The 18779-nt window shown below is 44.7% G+C and overlaps 1 protein-coding gene across 4 annotated transcripts; it reads left to right on the top strand.

Moving 5' to 3' along the window:
* LOC115177476 (otoancorin-like) lies at positions 1-18752 on the top strand. 4 transcript variants are annotated; one of them, XM_029738283.1, is made up of 29 exons: positions 1-72; positions 1732-1809; positions 1992-2104; positions 4263-4284; positions 4473-4515; positions 4714-4894; positions 5155-5223; positions 5692-5885; positions 6029-6369; positions 7468-7586; positions 7719-7861; positions 8382-8490; positions 8683-8907; positions 10587-10748; positions 10941-11081; positions 11161-11216; positions 11359-11479; positions 13121-13239; positions 13616-13751; positions 14353-14546; positions 14647-14737; positions 14927-15098; positions 15233-15423; positions 15627-15779; positions 15918-16060; positions 16128-16264; positions 16414-16511; positions 17455-17647; positions 18225-18752. In XM_029738283.1, the coding sequence occupies exons 2-29, from the start codon at positions 1752-1754 to the stop codon at positions 18302-18304; spliced, it is 3804 nt and encodes a 1267-aa protein (XP_029594143.1). In that variant the 5' UTR covers positions 1-72; positions 1732-1751; the 3' UTR covers positions 18305-18752. The 4 variants fall into 4 exon arrangements, with proteins under 4 accessions (XP_029594143.1, XP_029594142.1, XP_029594146.1 ...); XM_029738282.1 differs by having other exon boundaries at positions 18222-18752; XM_029738286.1 differs by lacking the exon at positions 1992-2104 and having other exon boundaries at positions 18222-18752.
* The last annotated feature ends 27 nt before the right edge of the window (positions 18753-18779 follow it).

Below are 18779 nucleotides of genomic sequence, written 5' to 3'. Positions count from 1 at the left end.
ATACACTCTTCTCCTGCTGAACATACTGCTGTTACATACTCTACTCTACATCCAAGAAGAAAACACCATTCAGTAAGTACATTTATATTTGGTTTGGTTGTGGACTCCATTATGGTTAGAACTGTGTTGGTTGTGGCCTCCATTATGGTTAGAACTGTGTTGGTTGTGGCCTCCATAATGGTTAGAACTGTGTTGGTTGTGGCCTCCATAATGGTTAGAACTGTGTTGGTTGTGGCCTCCATTATAGTTAGAACTGTGTTGGTTGTGGCCTCCATTATGGTTAGAACTGTGTTGGTTGTGGCCTCCGTTATGGTTAGAACTGTGTTGGTTGTGGCCTGCATTATGGTTAGAACTGTGTTGGTTGTGGCCTGCATTATGGTTAGAACTGTGTTGGTTGTGGACTCCATTATGGTTAGAACTGTGTTGGTTGTGGCCTCCATAATGGTTAGAACTGTGTTGGTTGTGGCCTCCGTTATGGTTAGAACTGTGTTGCTTGTGTGTTGTTGCTCTGTCAATTGCATCATTATCTAATAAGGATTGACAGTGTGTTGCTTTTTACATTTTGAAGTAAACAATTATGTCTCACAGAAGAAGGATATTTATAATACTTTAAAAATGCCACCATTTTCAGTCTATGAATAGTTAATCTATGAAAAATGCATCACTAATGTGCAAGGACAGAGTATTAAACATGGACTAATGAACTAATTCAAATGAATAAGATATTCAGAATAGACTGGAGTGTATTTAGAGGAGACAGTCCCAGGAATTTGTAACCAATGTATATTCATATAGTGAAATAATTGTGTGATTGGTGATTATGACCATAAACCCCAGAATCCCCACGCTCAGACAGGCAGATTGCATGACACACCTCAAGGCCAAACCAAAATGAGAAGTCAAATCTTCGGAAGCCATGCAAATGACTTAGAGAGGAAAGTCTTTTACAGAAGCGATGATAGGAAAGCAGTGGTTTTGAAAGAGAGACATGAAAAGAGAGGAGGAGAGAGAGAGAGAGAGAGAGAGAGAGAGAGAGAGTGGAGGGAAGAGGGAGAGAGAGAGAGAGAGAGAGTGGAGGGAAGAGGGAGAGAGAGAGAGAGAGAGAGAGAGAGAGAGAGTGGAGGGAAGAGGGAGAGAGAGAGAGAGAGAGAGAGAGAGAGAGAGTGGAGGGAAGAGGGAGAGAGAGAGAGAGAGAGAGAGAGAGAGAGAGAGTGGAGGGAAGAGGGAGAGAGAGAGAGAGAGAGAGAGAGAGAGAGAGAGAGAGAGAGTGGAGGGAAGAGGGAGAGAGAGGAGGAAAAGAGTACAGTAGAAAAGCAAATATAACCGAGAGAAAGATAGAGAGATGGAGAAAAGGTGTGACATAACATAACAATTAAAGTGCATGTTTTTCTCAGCATGTTTTCCTTTACCCCCAGTGGGCTATATCCATGGGGCAGGTAACTAGGTGGGTAACTAGGGCGGTAGCTAGGCAGCTGTGAGCTCACAGCCTCAGAGGAGGAAGCCTTAAAGAATATACCCTAGTATCCATGAGACCTGGCTCACATGGAGACACGTTGTCCAACTGACATTTTTCCGACAATAAAAGTTGTCTTTTACTGAGAACGAAGGGATGCACGATAGATAGAAACAATATTAGAATTACGTTTAGTGAAAGGTGGGAAATTATAATGATTCCACGTTGAGAATTGATGTTTACAATGGCTGACATCACCTCTCTCCTCCTCTTTAAAGCAGAGGTGGACTGTTCCACCATGGATTCACCAGGGGAGAAGGCTCTCCTCCTCCTCTTCCTAGTCCATGCAGTCTCAGGTAAGCAGCAAACGCACCAGGCCTAATCCTCTTCCATTTTGCAACAGTGGATCATTCCTAAATTACAGTTGGATCCAAACAGGAAACAAGTGTAGCATACACACATAACATGTTGACAGTTTGTGGACGTGTGCGTGTCCGTGCTCATGTGTGTGTCTGTGTATGCGATATGCCCCTCTCAGCCCTCTACCCAGATACAATGTCACTGATGTCTCCCATGATGCTTCACACTGACCCCGCGACCCCAGGTTTCCCATCTCCGCCAGCTCGCTTCCAAGACATGGCCAAGAAACTGGTAATCAATCAATCAAACAACCAGTCAATCAATCAACCAATCAATCAATAGTCTATGGCCTGCCTTACCTGACCAGGTGTGACCTCCCTCACCAGAGGTGTCTGTAAACTGTGACCACAATACACAGAACCATGTGACTGGATGATCTATTTTCCTGCTGTCCCCTGAAGGACACATACTACTCCCTCCACCTGGATCAAACACACACCTCTGGGTGATGTTACTGCAGTACTGATCACAAACACACCTCTGGGTGATGTTACTACAGTACTGATCAGTACACACACCTCTGGGTGATGTTACTACAGTACTGATCAAACACACACCTCTGCGTGATGTTACTACAGTACTGATCAGTACACACACCTCTGGGTGATGTTACTACAGTACTGATCAAACACACACCTCTGGGTGATGTTACTACAGTACTGATCAAACACACACCTCTGGGTGATGTTACTACAGTACTGATCAAACACACACCTCTGGGTGATGTTACTAGAGTACTGATCAGTACACACACCTCTGGGTAATGTTACTACAGTACTGATCAAACACACACCTCTGGATGATGTTACTAGAGTACTGATCAGTACACACACCTCTGGGTGATGTTACTACAGTACTGATCAAACACACACCTCTGGGTGATGTTACTACAGTACTGATCAGTACACACACCTCTGGGGGATGTTACTACAGTACTGATCAGTACACACACCTCTGGGTGATGTTACTACAGTACTGATCAAACACACACCTCTGGGTGATGTTACTACAGTACTGATCAAACACACACCTCTGGGTGATGTTACTACAGTACTGATCAAACACACACCTCTGGGTGATGTTACTAGAGTACTGATCAGTACACACACCTCTGGGTGATGTTACTACAGTACTGATCAAACACACACCTCTGGATGATGTTACTACAGTACTGATCAGTACACACACCTCTGGGTGATGTTAACACAGTACTGATCAGTACACACACCTCTGGGTGATGTTACTACAGTACTGATCAAACACACACCTCTGGGTGATGTTACTACAGTACTGATCAAACACACACCTCTGGGTGATGTTACTACAGTACTGATCAAATACACACCTCTGGGTGATGTTACTACAGTACTGATCAGTACACACACCTCTGGGTGATGTTACTACAGTACTGATCAGTACACACACCTCTGGGTGATATTACTACAGTACTGATCAGTACACACACCTCTGGGTGATGTTACTACAGTACTGATCAAACACACACCTCTGGGTGATGTTACTACAGTACTGATCAGTACACACACCTCTGGGTGATGTTACTACAGTACTGATCAAACACACACCTCTGGGTGATGTTACTACAGTACTGATCAGTACACACACCTCTGGGTGATGTTACTACAGTACTGATCAAACACACACCTCTGGGTGATGTTACTACAGTACTGATCAAACACACACCTCTGGGTGATGTTACTACAGTACTGATCAGTACACACACCTCTGGGTGATGTTACTACAGTACTGATCAAACACACACCTCTGGGTGATGTTACTACAGTACTGATCAGTACACACACCTCTGGGTGATGTTACTACAGTACTGATCAAACACACACCTCTGGATGATGTTACTACAGTACTGATCAGTACACACACCTCTGGGTGATGTTACTACAGTACTGATCAGTACACACACCTCTGGGTGATGTTACTACAGTACTGATCAAACACACACCTCTGGGTGATGTTACTACAGTACTGATCAAACACACACCTCTGGGTGATGTTACTACAGTACTGATCAAACACACACCTCTGGGTGATGTTACTACAGTACTGATCAAACACACACCTCTGGGTGATGTTACTACAGTACTGATCAGTACAGACACAGTTGGCCTATGTTCATGTTACCCAGCTGTAGTTTAAGCCCTACACAGACTCCTTCACCTGCTATGTGTATTGTGACACCCTAGAAGGCTGACTGGCGAGGCTGTCTCACACCTCACTGTAAAGTGGTATGACATTATACCTCAGTTTGTACTGTAGGTTACATGTAGATAGTCAATGAAGATACAACAGGTAGAAAGACATCAGTAAAAGTAACAGTTCCGTAGTTCATTCTGGTGTCCCTCTGTCCCCACAGATGATGAGATGCCTGCAAATGGGTGAGGACACAGCACATACCTCCTCTAACCTAGTAAACACAGAGGGTATCACTAATGTATCGTTGTAATAATATTGCTCATGAACAACATGCTGGAAACAGCACTACATTATTGTTGCATACATTAAAACAGTTTGATAATGCTTATTACATCATCGTGTTTCTTAATGCATGGTTGCTATGCTACAGGACACCTGGTACCCATGACGATGGACAACCCCTTTAATAACAGGCAAGGTGACCCGTGTGTGTGTGTGTGTGTGTGTGTGTGTGTGTGTGTGTGTGTGTGTGTGTGTGTGTGTGTGTGTGTGTGTGTGTGTGTGTGTGTGTGTGTGTGTGTGTGTGTGTGTGTGTGTGCAAATTAATGGATCTACAAGTTAGCCCCCCCTCTCGCTCTCTCTCACGCTCTTTCTCTTTCTCTCTCTATCAGTGGGGTGCAAATGGAAGACAGCATGTCTAGTCCCAACCCTCTCTCCCACTTCCACTCTCTCCTCACCTCCCTCTCTGCTGAGGAAACAGATACCTACTCAGACACAGACATGGACTCTGCTTCCCACTTCTATTTCCAGCCCAATAGCACCATGAAATACCCTGCCTCGGACCGTGAATGGGTACCTCAACATTCATCTTCATTTACATAGCTAGATATATTCAAAATATGCAAATACACTGACAGTACTCTAGTCATACACCAAGAGGGTTGCAAACAATTATTTACATAATGGGGATTGTATCCATTTTAGACACAAAGGCCATATTTGGTCTTGTTTTATGTAAGGTTTTACAGTGGTTTTTATAACCTGTTTATTAAACTAAAAGGCATAAGATAATGACATTTTTAATAAATGTTCCTCTATCTCTCTTTTTCTAGAACGTGACAGAGAGGATGTGGAACTGTTCCAGTCTACCAAGCTTCATTGAGCACATGAGGAACTCTTCGGTCAGTGTCACTCAAACCCTCTCAGCCAATTACCAGCTGTTTTCAACAATACTGCATCTTCAGCCCTCCCACTAGTCTAGGTTTTGTCACGCCTGCTTCCGCTCCCACTCCCTGGCGCTCGAGGGCGCCAGGCTACCTGTCCTTATACGCAACTGTTACCATCATTACACGCAGCTGCGCTCATTGGACTCACCTGGACTCCCTCACTTTGTTGATTGTCCCTGCATATATGTCTGCTCCTCTGTGTTGTTCCCTGTAGTAGCACTGTTTGTCGTGTCATATCTATGTCCAGACGCTGTTCTTGTTCCGCTGTGTGTCCGTCTATATTAAATGGTTCACTTCCTGTACCTGCTTCTCATCTCCTGCGTTGGGCGTGACAGGTTTAGTCCTAGCATGAGATTATAACCTGGCTTCATCAATGCTCCTGTTTTACTTCCCAAATGCAACATCTTTCTTTCTCTCTCTCAGGCTGGTCCCCAGTGCTTCCTGAGAGCGTTCATCGCCCCCCTCTCTTGGGTTGCCCTGATGATGAAGGGTGGGGACGACATGGAACCAGAGGATTATGGGAGGCTGGTGTGGGCCGCTAAGCCCCTCTTACAGAACATGCCCCCGCCTCAGATGACCCTGCCTCCCTGGATACAGAACCCCCACCTGGAAGAGATGTGAGTGGATGTGGGGCTGGAGTGTGTGTGTGTGTGTGTGTGTGTGTGTGTGTGTGTGTGTGTGTGTGTGTGTGTGTGTGTGTGTGTGTGTGTGTGTGTGTGTGTGTGTGTGTGTGTGTGGTAACAGTATGGTCTGGTTCCAGGATGAAGATGTTGGGAGAGGTGTTTGGGTCTCTCTCTGAGGAGCAGCGTGTTCAGATCAGAGAGTGGGCCAAGGAACGGGTGGCCCAGAACAACTACAACTGCAGCCACACTGCTGCAGCCTGGCGCCCCAGACCTATACCAGAACAGAAACCAGCACCGACACACAGACCAGAACAGAAACCAGGACAGACACACAGACCAGCACAGGAACCAGGACAGACACACAGACCAGCACGGGAACCAGGACAGACACCTAAACCAAAACAGGAGCCAGGACAGACACTCAGACCAGAAGTAGGACAGAACTGGCCTGCTAGACCACCACAGCCTGATATGACAGGTGAGAACCACCTCTGCAGAGATAGAATATGTTACATTATTCATTATTATAATTAAACTCAATACTGATACAAATATGTTTAGTTGAGATTTTAGATGTTACAACATCCTTTGATTTATCAAGTTCTTAGAAACAGTCTTGTTTTTTATCCTTGAATTATCAAGCTCTTAGAAACAGTCTTGTTTTGTACCTTATGACCCAAATACTAATGATCAATCTCTTCAAGTCAAACCGGGGAAAGAAAAAGATAGATAGGATGAGAGGGACCCAAATCAAGAGGGGGAGAGAGGAAAGGAAAGAGGAGTAGAATGAGAACGAGAAGAAACCATTGAAAGGTGGGAAACCTAAAGGAAAACCAAATGGAAAGAAATTATGAGAAAATACAGGAAACAAGCTTGGAAGAAGAGGAGAAGAGCAGGGAGGAAGGAGAGAAAGATACAAGCTGGAAAGGAGAGGAGAAGAACATGGAGGAAGGAGAGAAAGATACAAGCTAGAAAGGAGAGGAGAAGAGCATGGAGGAAGGAGAGAAAGATACAAGCAGGAAAGGAGAAGACCGAAGCAGAGTAAAGAAAGGAGAGAGGAAGAGGAGGAAGAGGAGGAGAGGCATGAAAAGGGAAGTAGGGATGCTGAGGGTGTTGCAGCACCTCCTGAAAAATCACCCCAAAACTACTTCCCGCGGCTATGAAAAGGGAGAGAGTGAGTTGTGTCCAAAGGACAGCGGAGAGGTGTGTGTTTATTTGAGACACAACACCTGATTTGCGTGTGTGTCACACAGATCTTCACTCTGCAGTGTGTTTATGTGTTTATTACATCTGCATGTGTGTATTCAAGTACCCATGTGTGTGTTCAAGTAATACTGGGCCCTGCCTGTGTGTGTGTGTGTGTGTGTGTGTGTGTGTGTGTGTGTGTGTGTGTGTGTGTGTGTGTGTGTGTGTGTGTGTGTGTGTGTGTGTGTGTGTCTACTGAACACAACTCTGGTGACTACAACCACTGTTGTGACATCATGTGTGTGTTCAAGTACTACTCTGCCCTGTGTGTGTGAGTGTATGTGTGTGTGCCAACTGTGTGTGTGTGTTTGCCACCCTCCTCTCTCTCCAGTGATGCCCAGCCCCTGTCCTCCCAGGCTGCTGTGGCTGAAGATGGATGTGATGAAGATGATGGGGCCCTTCCTTTCCGGGCTGCCCATGGACGACATCCAAACCATCCCCAACGACCAGGTCTTTGTTTGTTGTAGTTCTCCCCACTCTGCTTTTTAATGGATCACATCAAACCTCACTGAGGCCCTCAAACAGATCACAGTCCCCTATTTTAATCTATCTGTTTTCCCCACTATCTCTCTCTTTCCCTAGTTGTGTCAATTCTTCCATTCGCCCCAGTTCCCTTCCTCCTTCAGAGGGGTGGGGGGGCTCCCTCCTCTTCAGGGCAGAAAGATACTCCAGAAGATCCGAGAGTGTTCCCAGAAGAGAGATGACTTGGTCCAGAACCTGGACAGGTCTGTACGTGCCTGAGAGAAGGACTGGAGCAGTATCACCTGGACATCACAGGAGGCTGCTGAGGGGAGGACGGCTGATAATAATAGCTAGAATGGAGTGAATGGAAAGGTATCAAACACATAGAAACCTTGTGTTTGATGAGTTCAATTCCATTCCATTCATTCCATTCCAGCCATTACTATGAGCCCATCCTCCCCAATTGAGGTGCCACCAACCTCCTGTGCTGGACATACAAATTACCATTCATTTTCTAATTGTTCAGACTATGCTGTAGTTACATAATTACTTTACTAAACAAAATAGGTATTGACGGTTAGATTAGCAATTTTCCTGAATTAGCCAGATCTACAGTACATCCAACTTGACCATGAGCGAGTGCTTAGTCACAGAAATGTGACAAACAAACAAGGGAGGAGAGTTCAGAACAGATGTTGGATGACTTACCAAACACAGTACTGAATAGCCAGTAGGGTATTTTACTTAACTCTGACCTATGACCCCTGACCCTTTCCTATCCAGACTAGGCTCGCTGGCATGTTTCTATGACGACGCCCCAACCCTAAACTCCTCCTTGAGCCGGCTCCTCCTCTCTCAACTCGACGACTGTAGCAACTCTGGAGTCAACAAGGTATCCCCCCAGTCTCCCTCTCTCTCACTCTTTCCAAAGTTGTTGTAGTTTATAGTTTATAACTCAGGAATCACTAAAGTAGGGGTTTTACAGAGAACAATTATGGGAATAATCTGTGGTGTTTATTTTTAACCCTCCTCTTCCTCCCACATCTCCCCTCCACTTCCTCTCCCCTCCTCCTCCGGCTTCCAGCTGAAGAAGAAGCTCGTCAACACTGTGATGTCATCATCTGTGGATGATTCCAGTCCTGAGCTGCTGCGGGCGCTGGGTCCCGGTGTTACACTGCTTTCCCCTTTCCATCTCTCCCAGTTCTCCCCCGACGCCCTCAAGGACACCCTGATGTCACTGGGGTCAGAGGTGAAGTGGGGTCTGACCCAGGCCAAAACACTGGCCAATAAACTACTGCAGGGGAAGCAGGTGAGAGAGGTGTTACTCTTATCAATATGTCTTTGTCTCAGTCAGTACTATTAACAGGCTTCTTAACCTCTATGGGCTAGGAGGGACGCTTGCATCCCACCTACTCAACAGCCAGTTGAATCCAGTGGCGCGATATTCAAATACCTTAGAAATGCTATTACTTCAATTTCTCAAACATATGACTATTTTACAGCATTTTAAAGACAAGACTCTCGTTAATCTAACCACACTGTCCGATTTCAAAAAGGCTTTACAACGAAAGCAAAACATTAGATTATGTCAGCAGAGTACGCAGACAGAAATAATCAGACACACATTTTTCAAGCTAGCATATAATGTCACATAAACCCAAACCACAGCTAAATGCAGCACTAACCTTTGATGATCTTCATCAGATGACACTCCTAGGACATTATGTTATACAATACATGCATGTTTTGTTCAATCAAGTTCATATTTATATCAAAAACCAGCTTTTTACATTAGCATGTGACTAGCATGTGACTAGCATTCCCACCGAACACTTCCGGTGAATTTACTAAATTACTCACGATAAACGTTCACAAAAAACATAACAATTATTTTAAGAATTATAGATACAGAACTCCTTTATGCAATCACGGTGTCCGATTTTAAAATAGCTTTTCGGTGAAAGCACATTTTGCAATATTCTGAGTAGATAGCCCGGCCATCACAGGCTAGCTATTTTGACACCCACCAAGTGTGGTACTCACCAAACTCAGAATTACTATTAGAAAAATTGGATTACCTTTGCTGTTCTTCGTCAGAATGCACTCCCAGGACTTCTACTTCAATAACAAATGTTGGTTTGGTTCCAAATAATCCATAGTTATATCCAAATAGCGGCGTTTTGTTCGTGCGTTCAAGACACTATCCGAAGGGTAAAGAAGGGTGACGCGCCCGACGCGTTTCGTGACAAAAAATATTCCATTACTGTACTTCGAAGCATGTCAAACGCTGTTTAAAATCAATTTTTATGCGATTTTTCTCGTAAGAAAGCGATAATATTCCGACCGGGAGCCGTTGTTTTCGTTCAAAGAGAGAGAAAGTATACATGGTGTCGGCTCGTGCACGCTCCTCCAGTCTCATTGTCCTCAGATCGACCACTATCCAAATGCGCTACTGTTTTTCAGCCATGGCCTGCAAAGTCACCATTCATCGTTCTGGCGCCTTCTGAGAGCCTATGGGAGCGTTACAAAATGTCACGTTATGCCAGAGATCCCCTGTTTTGGTTAGAGATGATCAAGAAGGCCAAGAAATAGTCAGAGAGAGCGCTTCCTGTTTGGAATCTTCTCAGGTTTTGGCCTGCCAAATGAGTTCTGTTATACTCACAGACACCATTCAAACAGTTTTAGAAACTTTAGGGTGTTTTCTATCCAAATCAAACAATTATATGCATATTCTAGTTACTGGGCAGGAGTAGTAACCAGATTAAATCGGGTACGTTTTTTATCCGGCCGTGCAAATACTGCCCCCTACCCCCAACAGGTTAACTGGAATGTTTAGGTGATCCTCTTCTATTGTATGAGGGGCCGAGTTAGGAACTAATGGTCAAGTAGAGAGCAGCTCTAAAAACTCTCATTTCTGTATCTCTACTCTTCCTTCTTCCCTTCCTTCCTTCCTCCCTCTCTCTCTCTCTCTCTCTCTCTCTCTCTCAGGAGGTGTCTGGTAAAGAGTTAATGTCTCTGGGTTCAGCTGTGACGGGCGTGACCTCCTCTGTCCTCAGGAAGGTCAAATCCCAGGGGCTTCTGGGTAATGAGGGTCTGGACATGATGAGTCAAAGGATGACCAGTCTACAGAGAAAATCATTGTTGGAGGGGGTGAGAGGGGAAGGGAGGGAAAAGTCATAGAAGAAAATTAGATGTGCAGCAAAGATGGTTCAGGTTGATCCTAAAGTAGTGTGTGTGTGTGTGTGTGTGTGTGTGTGTGTGTGTGTGTGTGTGTGTGTGTGTGTGTGTGTGTGTGTGTGTGTGTGTGTGTGTGTGTGTGTGTGTGTGTGTGTGTGTGTGTAGCTGCTTGGTGATGTGAATGCCTCAGAGCTGATCCAGAAAGTCCCTGCCTCTCTGCTGTCCAGCCTATCCCTGACCACCTTGGACAAGGCTAACCTGACCTCCCTCGACCAACTGGAGGGCAAGCAGTGGACACGTGCACAGGTGTGTGTGTGTCTTCTGAATGCACCTCTGGGGACTACGGCCACTGGTGTGACATTACACACTGTTCTCTGTCTTGCAGTCGGCCTTTCTGGTCAGAAATATCCTAGGCAAGAAGATGACACTTACAGACATGCGGTGAGAACACACACATACAGTTTTTAATGGTACTGATGATGAGGATGATGATGATAAGCAAGGTAGTTGCTCCTGTAAGTCGCTCTGGATAAGAGCGTCTGCCTAATGACTACAATGTAAATGATGATGATGATGATGACAGGAAGCTGGGCTCGGCGATGCAGGGCGTGGCCTGTGAGATGATTGAAAAGGTGGCTGAAAGTGGCGTCATGGAGATGGCCCAAGCTGTGACAGAAACTCCACGCTGGCTCTCTAAGACACAGGTACACACACACACACATATACACACATACACACATACACACATACACACACACACAAGTCATGACTGCAACTCCTACTATTCTGTATGTAAATCTGTGACAACTGATAGGTTACATTAGGTTACATTATGAATGGAGTAGCGCTCATTAAATATCATATGAATTAGAGGACGTATAGTATCATACAGCTTACCTGGTCGTACAATAGCATACGAATTGGATGATGTAAATTATTATACATCTTGGAGGACTGATATGTATTTCTCTGAGACCAGGGTGCTTGTTGCATCATAACAGCGAAGGAGAATTACGTTCGTGGTTAGATGAACTAACAACAAAGGTTAGGATAATTTGCATAGCCTTCTAGGTGAATTGGGTCAAATTTAGAATAAGGGTTAATTTGGGTTAGCTAATTAAGTGATAATACCTGATAAAACAGTGTTTGGAGGATATATTGGCATGGGTGTTGTTAGGCCCGTGACAAAGTCGAGGGCCGGCAAACTGCCAATATATCTTCCAAACATCGGCTTCGAAGGCATTATCATTTTTATACAATGGGTTACCAACATATTAAAATAATGATTGACATATTTTCATTAAAAACATTATTTTGATTAATTTATTCATACTATTTCATCCTTCCACAAGATATATTCCGGACACAAATCTAGGGTTGCAGCCAGAAAAATAGCAAAGTAGCTGCATTTGTTTAAGCTGTTTTCTAGTGACATTTATTTGGATACATCCATAACAATGAGCTAATGATGCGCGATTTCGCCTGGCATAGAAAATGTGCTCTCTCGTTAGGACACTGTTGTTCAGAGGAGCTAGCCAACAACACCGCTAACACAATCACTTCAAACTGAAGCTGGAAAGACTGCAAACTAGCTGCACTTCGTTTTGTTTGACCTTTTTTCAATTTACATTTCTTTGTATATATCCATGAAAATTATGCCAGCTGATTCATGATTTCGACTGGCTGAGAAACCGTTCCCTTCATGTCTCGTCCCAAAACGTTCATTACTATGGGACAGCTGGAGTCGAATTTGAATATTGAAACAATGTTGCAAATGTTGGAGAGACAGACGGCAAGGTTTATACAAATCTCCACTGTTGAAAACTAAACACTGTCTAAAAGAAATGTGAGATAATGTCTAAATGCTTCTTATAGTGGAGATCAAGTTTATAAATTGCTTGGCTGGGCTGATGAGACAGTGGATTGTGCAGTCAGATGAAACGGAGTAAATAGGTATTTTAACGTCATAGATTTAGCCGGTGGTAATTTATGGAATAGACACCGGCTGGAATGCGATTTTAACCAATCAGCAATCAGGGTTAGACCCACCCGTTGTATAAAGAGCTACAATTGCCCCCGTTACAACTCAAACACGCAACCTTTGGATTGTTAGATGGTCGCGAATTACACCCACTCATCCTCTCCGACCAACCTCCCTAAATTATTTTCTGTCTAAAGTAACTAGGCCATTAGTAGATATCATACGTCTTGGAGATGCTCAGAAATACATACAAGTTTGTTTCATATAGCTCTGAGGTCAGGCTGGTTATTACATGCTTAGGGGCTATTTTTACATTGATTTTGAGACACTCTTTTATCTCCCGCCCTCTCACTTTGTCTGTCAGGTGTGCTGTACTGCACAGAGTCTGTTTGCAGGTTTGGAGAAAAAGAGAGCAGGCTACTTCAACAACATCACAGACACAGAGCTGGAGGAGATCCCCACCCTGCTGCTGCTTCACCTGCCGTGATTACACACACACACTGGCAGATTTTTCTGTGTTTCAGGGGTTTCAATTGAAATCGTCCCCAGCTGTCCAGGGGGCCACACTGACCCATTGTTTTTATGCAAATGTATTTCTTTTAAGTGTATACCCTATACATTTCAGAATTTCCTGAAATTAAAAACATACATGAAATAAATATTTTCAATTGTGGGATAATAAACTAAGAATCAATCAGCAGGTAATGTCTGTGGAAAAATTGCTCTTTTGGGGGTGGGGGGCCCCAACACACAGACACATATACTGTTTTTCTCTCTCTCTCTCTCTCTCTCTCTCTCTCTTACACTCTCTCTCTCTCTCCCCTCTCTATCTCTCTCTCTCGCTCTCTCTCTCTCTCAGGGCTGAGAAGATAGCCAGTCTACCTGCCTCTGTATGTGCTGTGTTCATGAAGAAGATGAAAGAGGCTAACCTGAGTTCTTTGCCTCTCACCTCTTGCTCTCGCCCCACACTGACCAACAGAGCCCTGAACTGCCTGGTAAACACACAACCCTAACCATAACCCTACAGATGCAGGATCTTTATTTGGTCACTCTATTGTTGCTGAGACCGTAGGAATGCAAACTTGTAGTGTATTCAAGGTTTAAAAGGGCTTCTAAGTTTATAATTTCTACTTTAAAATGTCAGACTTGATTTGCCATAACAATATTTTTTATCAACCCCAACAACAAAAAATTCCATTGATTATAATCCGCATAATAATTCACATTTCCTGTTGCTGCAGGATTATTGTCCTACTGTAGCAGACGGGCTCAAATTAAGATCCTACATGTGTAGCTTCATGTCCACATCCCAGTTCAATCCTAATCCTAACCCTAGGTTCATGTCTATATCCTAGTTCAACCCTAACCCTAACCCTAATCCTAACCCTAGCTTCATGTCCACATCCTAGTTCAACCTTAACCCTAGCCTCAACCCCAACCCTAACCCTAAATCTTAGTGTAAATCACAAACACACACACACACACACACACACACACATACACACACACACACACACACACACACACACACACACACACACACACACACACATACTGCAATGAGTGACAGAGCCCGGTGCACCCCTGTGTCCCCAGGGGAGGAACATGTCAAAGTTGTCCAGTGAGGAAGTGTTGAGTCTGGGGTCGCTGCTGTGTGAGCTGGCCCCCTCTCAGATGTCCCTCCTGGCCCCTGAGGTCCTCAACTCCACCGTGCAGGCCCTGGCCTCCTGCAAACAGATTCCTCCACGCCACTGGAGGGCGCTCTTCCAGCTGCTCAATGATACATACGGGTACGAACAAGCACATCCTCTCATCTTTCTAGATAGAACTGCTACTGCCAAAATAACATGTGACAAATATACAATTATTATTGTTTCTCTCCTCTGAAAGTGACCCGTCTGATTGGACAGCTGACACCATCAAATCCCTGGGTCCTCTCCTCCTGTTGGATGATTCTGCTGTCCGCTCACTGCGCTTTAAGGTCAGTGACTCTCTATCACCATCATCTCCCTGACAACCACATATGAAAGGCCCTTGACTAGTCTCTCCCTGATGTTGTCTACGCTTGTGAAAAAAAAGAAAGCTTTCATTATCCATGTTTCTGTGAATTTCAAAAAATGAAGATAACCTCTGCTATTTTACTATCTACCCTGACTTCTCCCCCCTCTAGTCGTGGCTGAAAGAGACTCTGTCTGACCTGATGGACAGCCTACCCAGCCCTCCGGTCCCTACCCCTCCTCAGGAGTTTAGTAGGGGTCCGGACCTCTCAGCCCTGCGATGGAAACTCTTCTCTCTCTCCACCTCCACATCTGAAGTAATGCCCATGCGCAGGAGGAGAGCAGGTGAGAGAGGAGAAACACACACACTGCACTAAGGTGCAGATAAGAATGTGTGTGGGATTATTTTGAATGTGAACATGATAAAGACGTACATTACAATACATTTACCACAACCTCCCTGGACCCGTTCTCTCTAGTTCTCCCTCAGGGGGAGGCGGGCCTTACTGTGTCTCTGTTGGAGGAACTGGGCGGAGCCAATGTCTACTGGAGCCCAGCCCAGCTCTCCAAGATGGACGTCGCCACAATCACCGCTGCCGTGGAAACGCTGGGGGAGGTCCTTGATTACAGCGCCGAGCAACTAGTGGTGCTCAGAGAGAAGGCCATCCAGGTAGTTGGCCAGGCTCAGATCAGTTTACCCTCTTCAAGTCTACAGGGGATTCCCAAACGTACCTTAGATCAGTGTCTTAATCTTGGGGCCATTTTATCCAACTCCACAGAAGTTAGAAGAATCTCGAGTCCAGGGGTGAGCATCTTTTTTTGTTCTGATGTTGAGTGTCTTTCTGAGCTGTGCTGTACTATATTGTACTACAGGCCTGGGGTCCAGTGTCAGGTTTGAATGAGAGCCAGGTGCTCCGGCTGGGTTGTGTCTCTCAGGGGTTCAACCTCACTGAGCTGCCCAGCCTCCCCTTCTCCTCCCTGGACACTCTGGAGACACTTTCCCGCTGCTCCTGGACACAACCACAGGTACTGTATATATGAACTTACACACACACACACACACACACACACACACACACACACACACACACACACACACACACACACACACACTTAATAAATAAATACTAGACTCTAATGATGATCATGTCTGGTCCCTGGCAGAGGGAGGCTGTGTGGAGGGGTTTTGTGGAGCGTATTAATAAGACAGTGGGAGAACTGGGAGCTGTGGAGTTGGTGGGACTGGACCAGTTCATCTGTGGTCTGAACACTGAGGAGACTGGTCAACTCAACACTGATGCCTTCAGGTCAGACATGGACAGTGTGTGTGTGATTGCGTGAGCTTGTTTTATAATGTGTTATGTATCTCTATAGGGAGGCAGTACAGTCGGTGGGCGAGGTGCAGTGCCCCCTGGCAGTAACAGAGCTTCTGAAGCAGCGTGCCGTGGCTGTGTTTGGAGAACCACAGGGATGGACCGAGGCTCGGGTCAACTCTCTGGGCAACATCATGGGTCAGATACACTCCTCTGTTCCCCTCTTTCTCTCTCTCATGCTCTATGGCTCTCTCTTATTTTGTGAAATACATTTTAAAATGTAAGCCATTTCTCATCCCTCCTCCACCCCTCTCTCTCTCTCTCTGCTTTATCTCACTTTTCTCCAGCTGGTTTGAGTTTGTCAGAGTTTCCTTCTCTCAGTCCCTCTGCCTTCTCATTCCTCAGTCCGACCAGCGTTCCCCTCATCCCCCCAGACCGCCTCTCTGTGAGTACACTCTCTCGCTGCCTGCCTCCCTCTATCAATTCAATTTCAATTTCAAATTAAGGGCTTTATTGGCATGGGAAACATGTTTACATTGCCAAAGCAAGTGAAATAGATAAACAATAGTGAAATAAACAATTAAAAAATGAACAGTAAACAAAAGAATAAAGACATTTCAAATGTCATATTATGTCTATATACAGTGTGGTAATGATATGCAAATAGTTAAAGTACAAAAGGGAAAATAAATAAACAAATATGGGTTGTATTGACAATGGTATTTGTTCTTGCACTTTTCTTGTGGCAACAGGTCACAAATCTTGCTGCTGTGATGGCACACTGTGGTATTTCACCATGTAGATATGGGAGTTTATCAACATTGGGTTTGTTTTCGAATTCTTCGTGTATCTGTGTAATCTGAGGGAAATGTATGTCTCTAGTATGGTCATACATTTGGCAGGAGGTTAGAAAGTGCAGCTCAGTTTCAACATCATTTTGTGGGCAGTGTGCACATAGCCTGTCTTCTCTTGAGAGCCAGGTCTTCCTACGGTGGCCTTTCTCAATAGCAAGGCTATGCTCACTGAGTCTGTACCTGTACATAGTCAAAGATTTCCTTCATTTTGGGTAAGTCACGGTGGTCAGGTATTCCGCCACTGTGTACTCTCTGTTTAGGGCCAAATAGCATTCTAGTTTGCTCTGTTTTTTTGTAAATTCTTTCCAATGTAATTATCTTTTTGTTTTCTTATGATTTGGTTGGGTCTAATTGTGTTACTGTCCTGGGGCTCTGTGGGGTCTGTTTGTGAACAGACCACCAGAACCAGTTTGCTTAGGGGGCTCTTCTCTATCTCTGCTGTGTTCCACTGAGGTTTTCTAATTACTAGGTTTATGGAAAAAAATTGGCTGACTTTGGAACCCAGCACTCCATACTCTTCTGATTTCTGATCAGGCACTCTCAACCAGCCAGCTGAAGGCCCTGGGTCCTGACAATGCTGCCATGGTAACCAATGCACAGTGGGCGGTGCTGGGGGAGGCACAACGGGCCGCTCTTGGCAATGCTCTGGGTGTGGCCTACGACCGAGTGGCCTATGACCGCGCAGAACCGACTACAAACCCACCCAGCAACCTGCCCCAACTCTCAGGTGAGTAGGAGAGAGGGGACTGGGAGGGGAAGAGATGAATGCTGCATTCATAACAAGTGGGAAACTCAGGAAATGCTACTTGTAAAGCGTTCTAGTGCTTTGAACTAGTTGAGAATGCCGATTGGCTAATGGCAAACAAGCTGAGCTCACAGATTTTTTAATTTTTTATTTAACTAGGTAAGTCAGTTAAGAACAAATTCTTATTTACAATGACGGCCTACCGGAGAACAGTGGATTAACTGCCTTGTTCAGGGGCAGAACGACCATGTCAGCTCGGGGACTCGATCCAGCAACCTTTCGGTAACTGGCCCAACGCTCTAACCAATAGGCTACCCACCGCCCAATTATTAACAAGTGGATATTTCCCAGTCATATGCTGGTAATTACACATTTACGAGATGTTATGAACACAACAGGAGTGAGAGACGGAGATAGGTAGAGATAAAGGAATGCTCCTGTGGTCAGGTAAGAGAAAGATAAAGAGTTGATTAGACTATGAGGAAGAAACTGAAATGAAGATGGATAGGCAGGAGAGAGAGAGAAGTCAAGTGGCGTAATGCCTTTTTTTCTCCAGCAGGAGCATCTATGCTGGGAACTCTGGGAGTTGGAGTCTTTATGCAGCCTTTCTTGTTCCTACTGCTGGGGTTTGTCCTGTAGTGAGAAACTACACCTCCAATAGACACGCATGACATATGGAACTACTCATGCATGTGTTGAACAAGAATAGAGATTGTTAATATATATGGCATATTTTAACACATTTAACAGTAACAAATATAACTTGTATATCCTGCTTCTTATTTTACCTATTCTAGATTAAGCCAGAGCAGGTCTTGAGCACATCAAAACCGATACCTGTGACAATGTAAAAGCACTTAAGATATTTGTATTCTATTTCTTAAAGAAATATGTATCTTTCTATATCTTTGTTGCAATGGTGGGTCTCTTCTAGTAGGACAATGCTGGAACATGTAATGTGTGAGTCGGTGATCTGCATTGGTTGTTTTCTGAGAGTTGGGATCATAAGACGAGGATTATGGGTGCTAACCCAGTGCTGACAAGATTGGAAGTGGAAGATGAACTTAATAAAAGATTATGAACCTACTATCACTTACTCTATGGATTGTTACAA

This window comes from Salmo trutta, chromosome 37 (genome assembly GCF_901001165.1).
Source record: "Salmo trutta chromosome 37, fSalTru1.1, whole genome shotgun sequence".
Classification (NCBI taxonomy): domain Eukaryota; kingdom Metazoa; phylum Chordata; class Actinopteri; order Salmoniformes; family Salmonidae; genus Salmo; species Salmo trutta.
The sequence above is the reverse complement of the archived record's forward strand: the minus strand, read 5'-3'. Positions and strand labels throughout refer to the sequence as shown.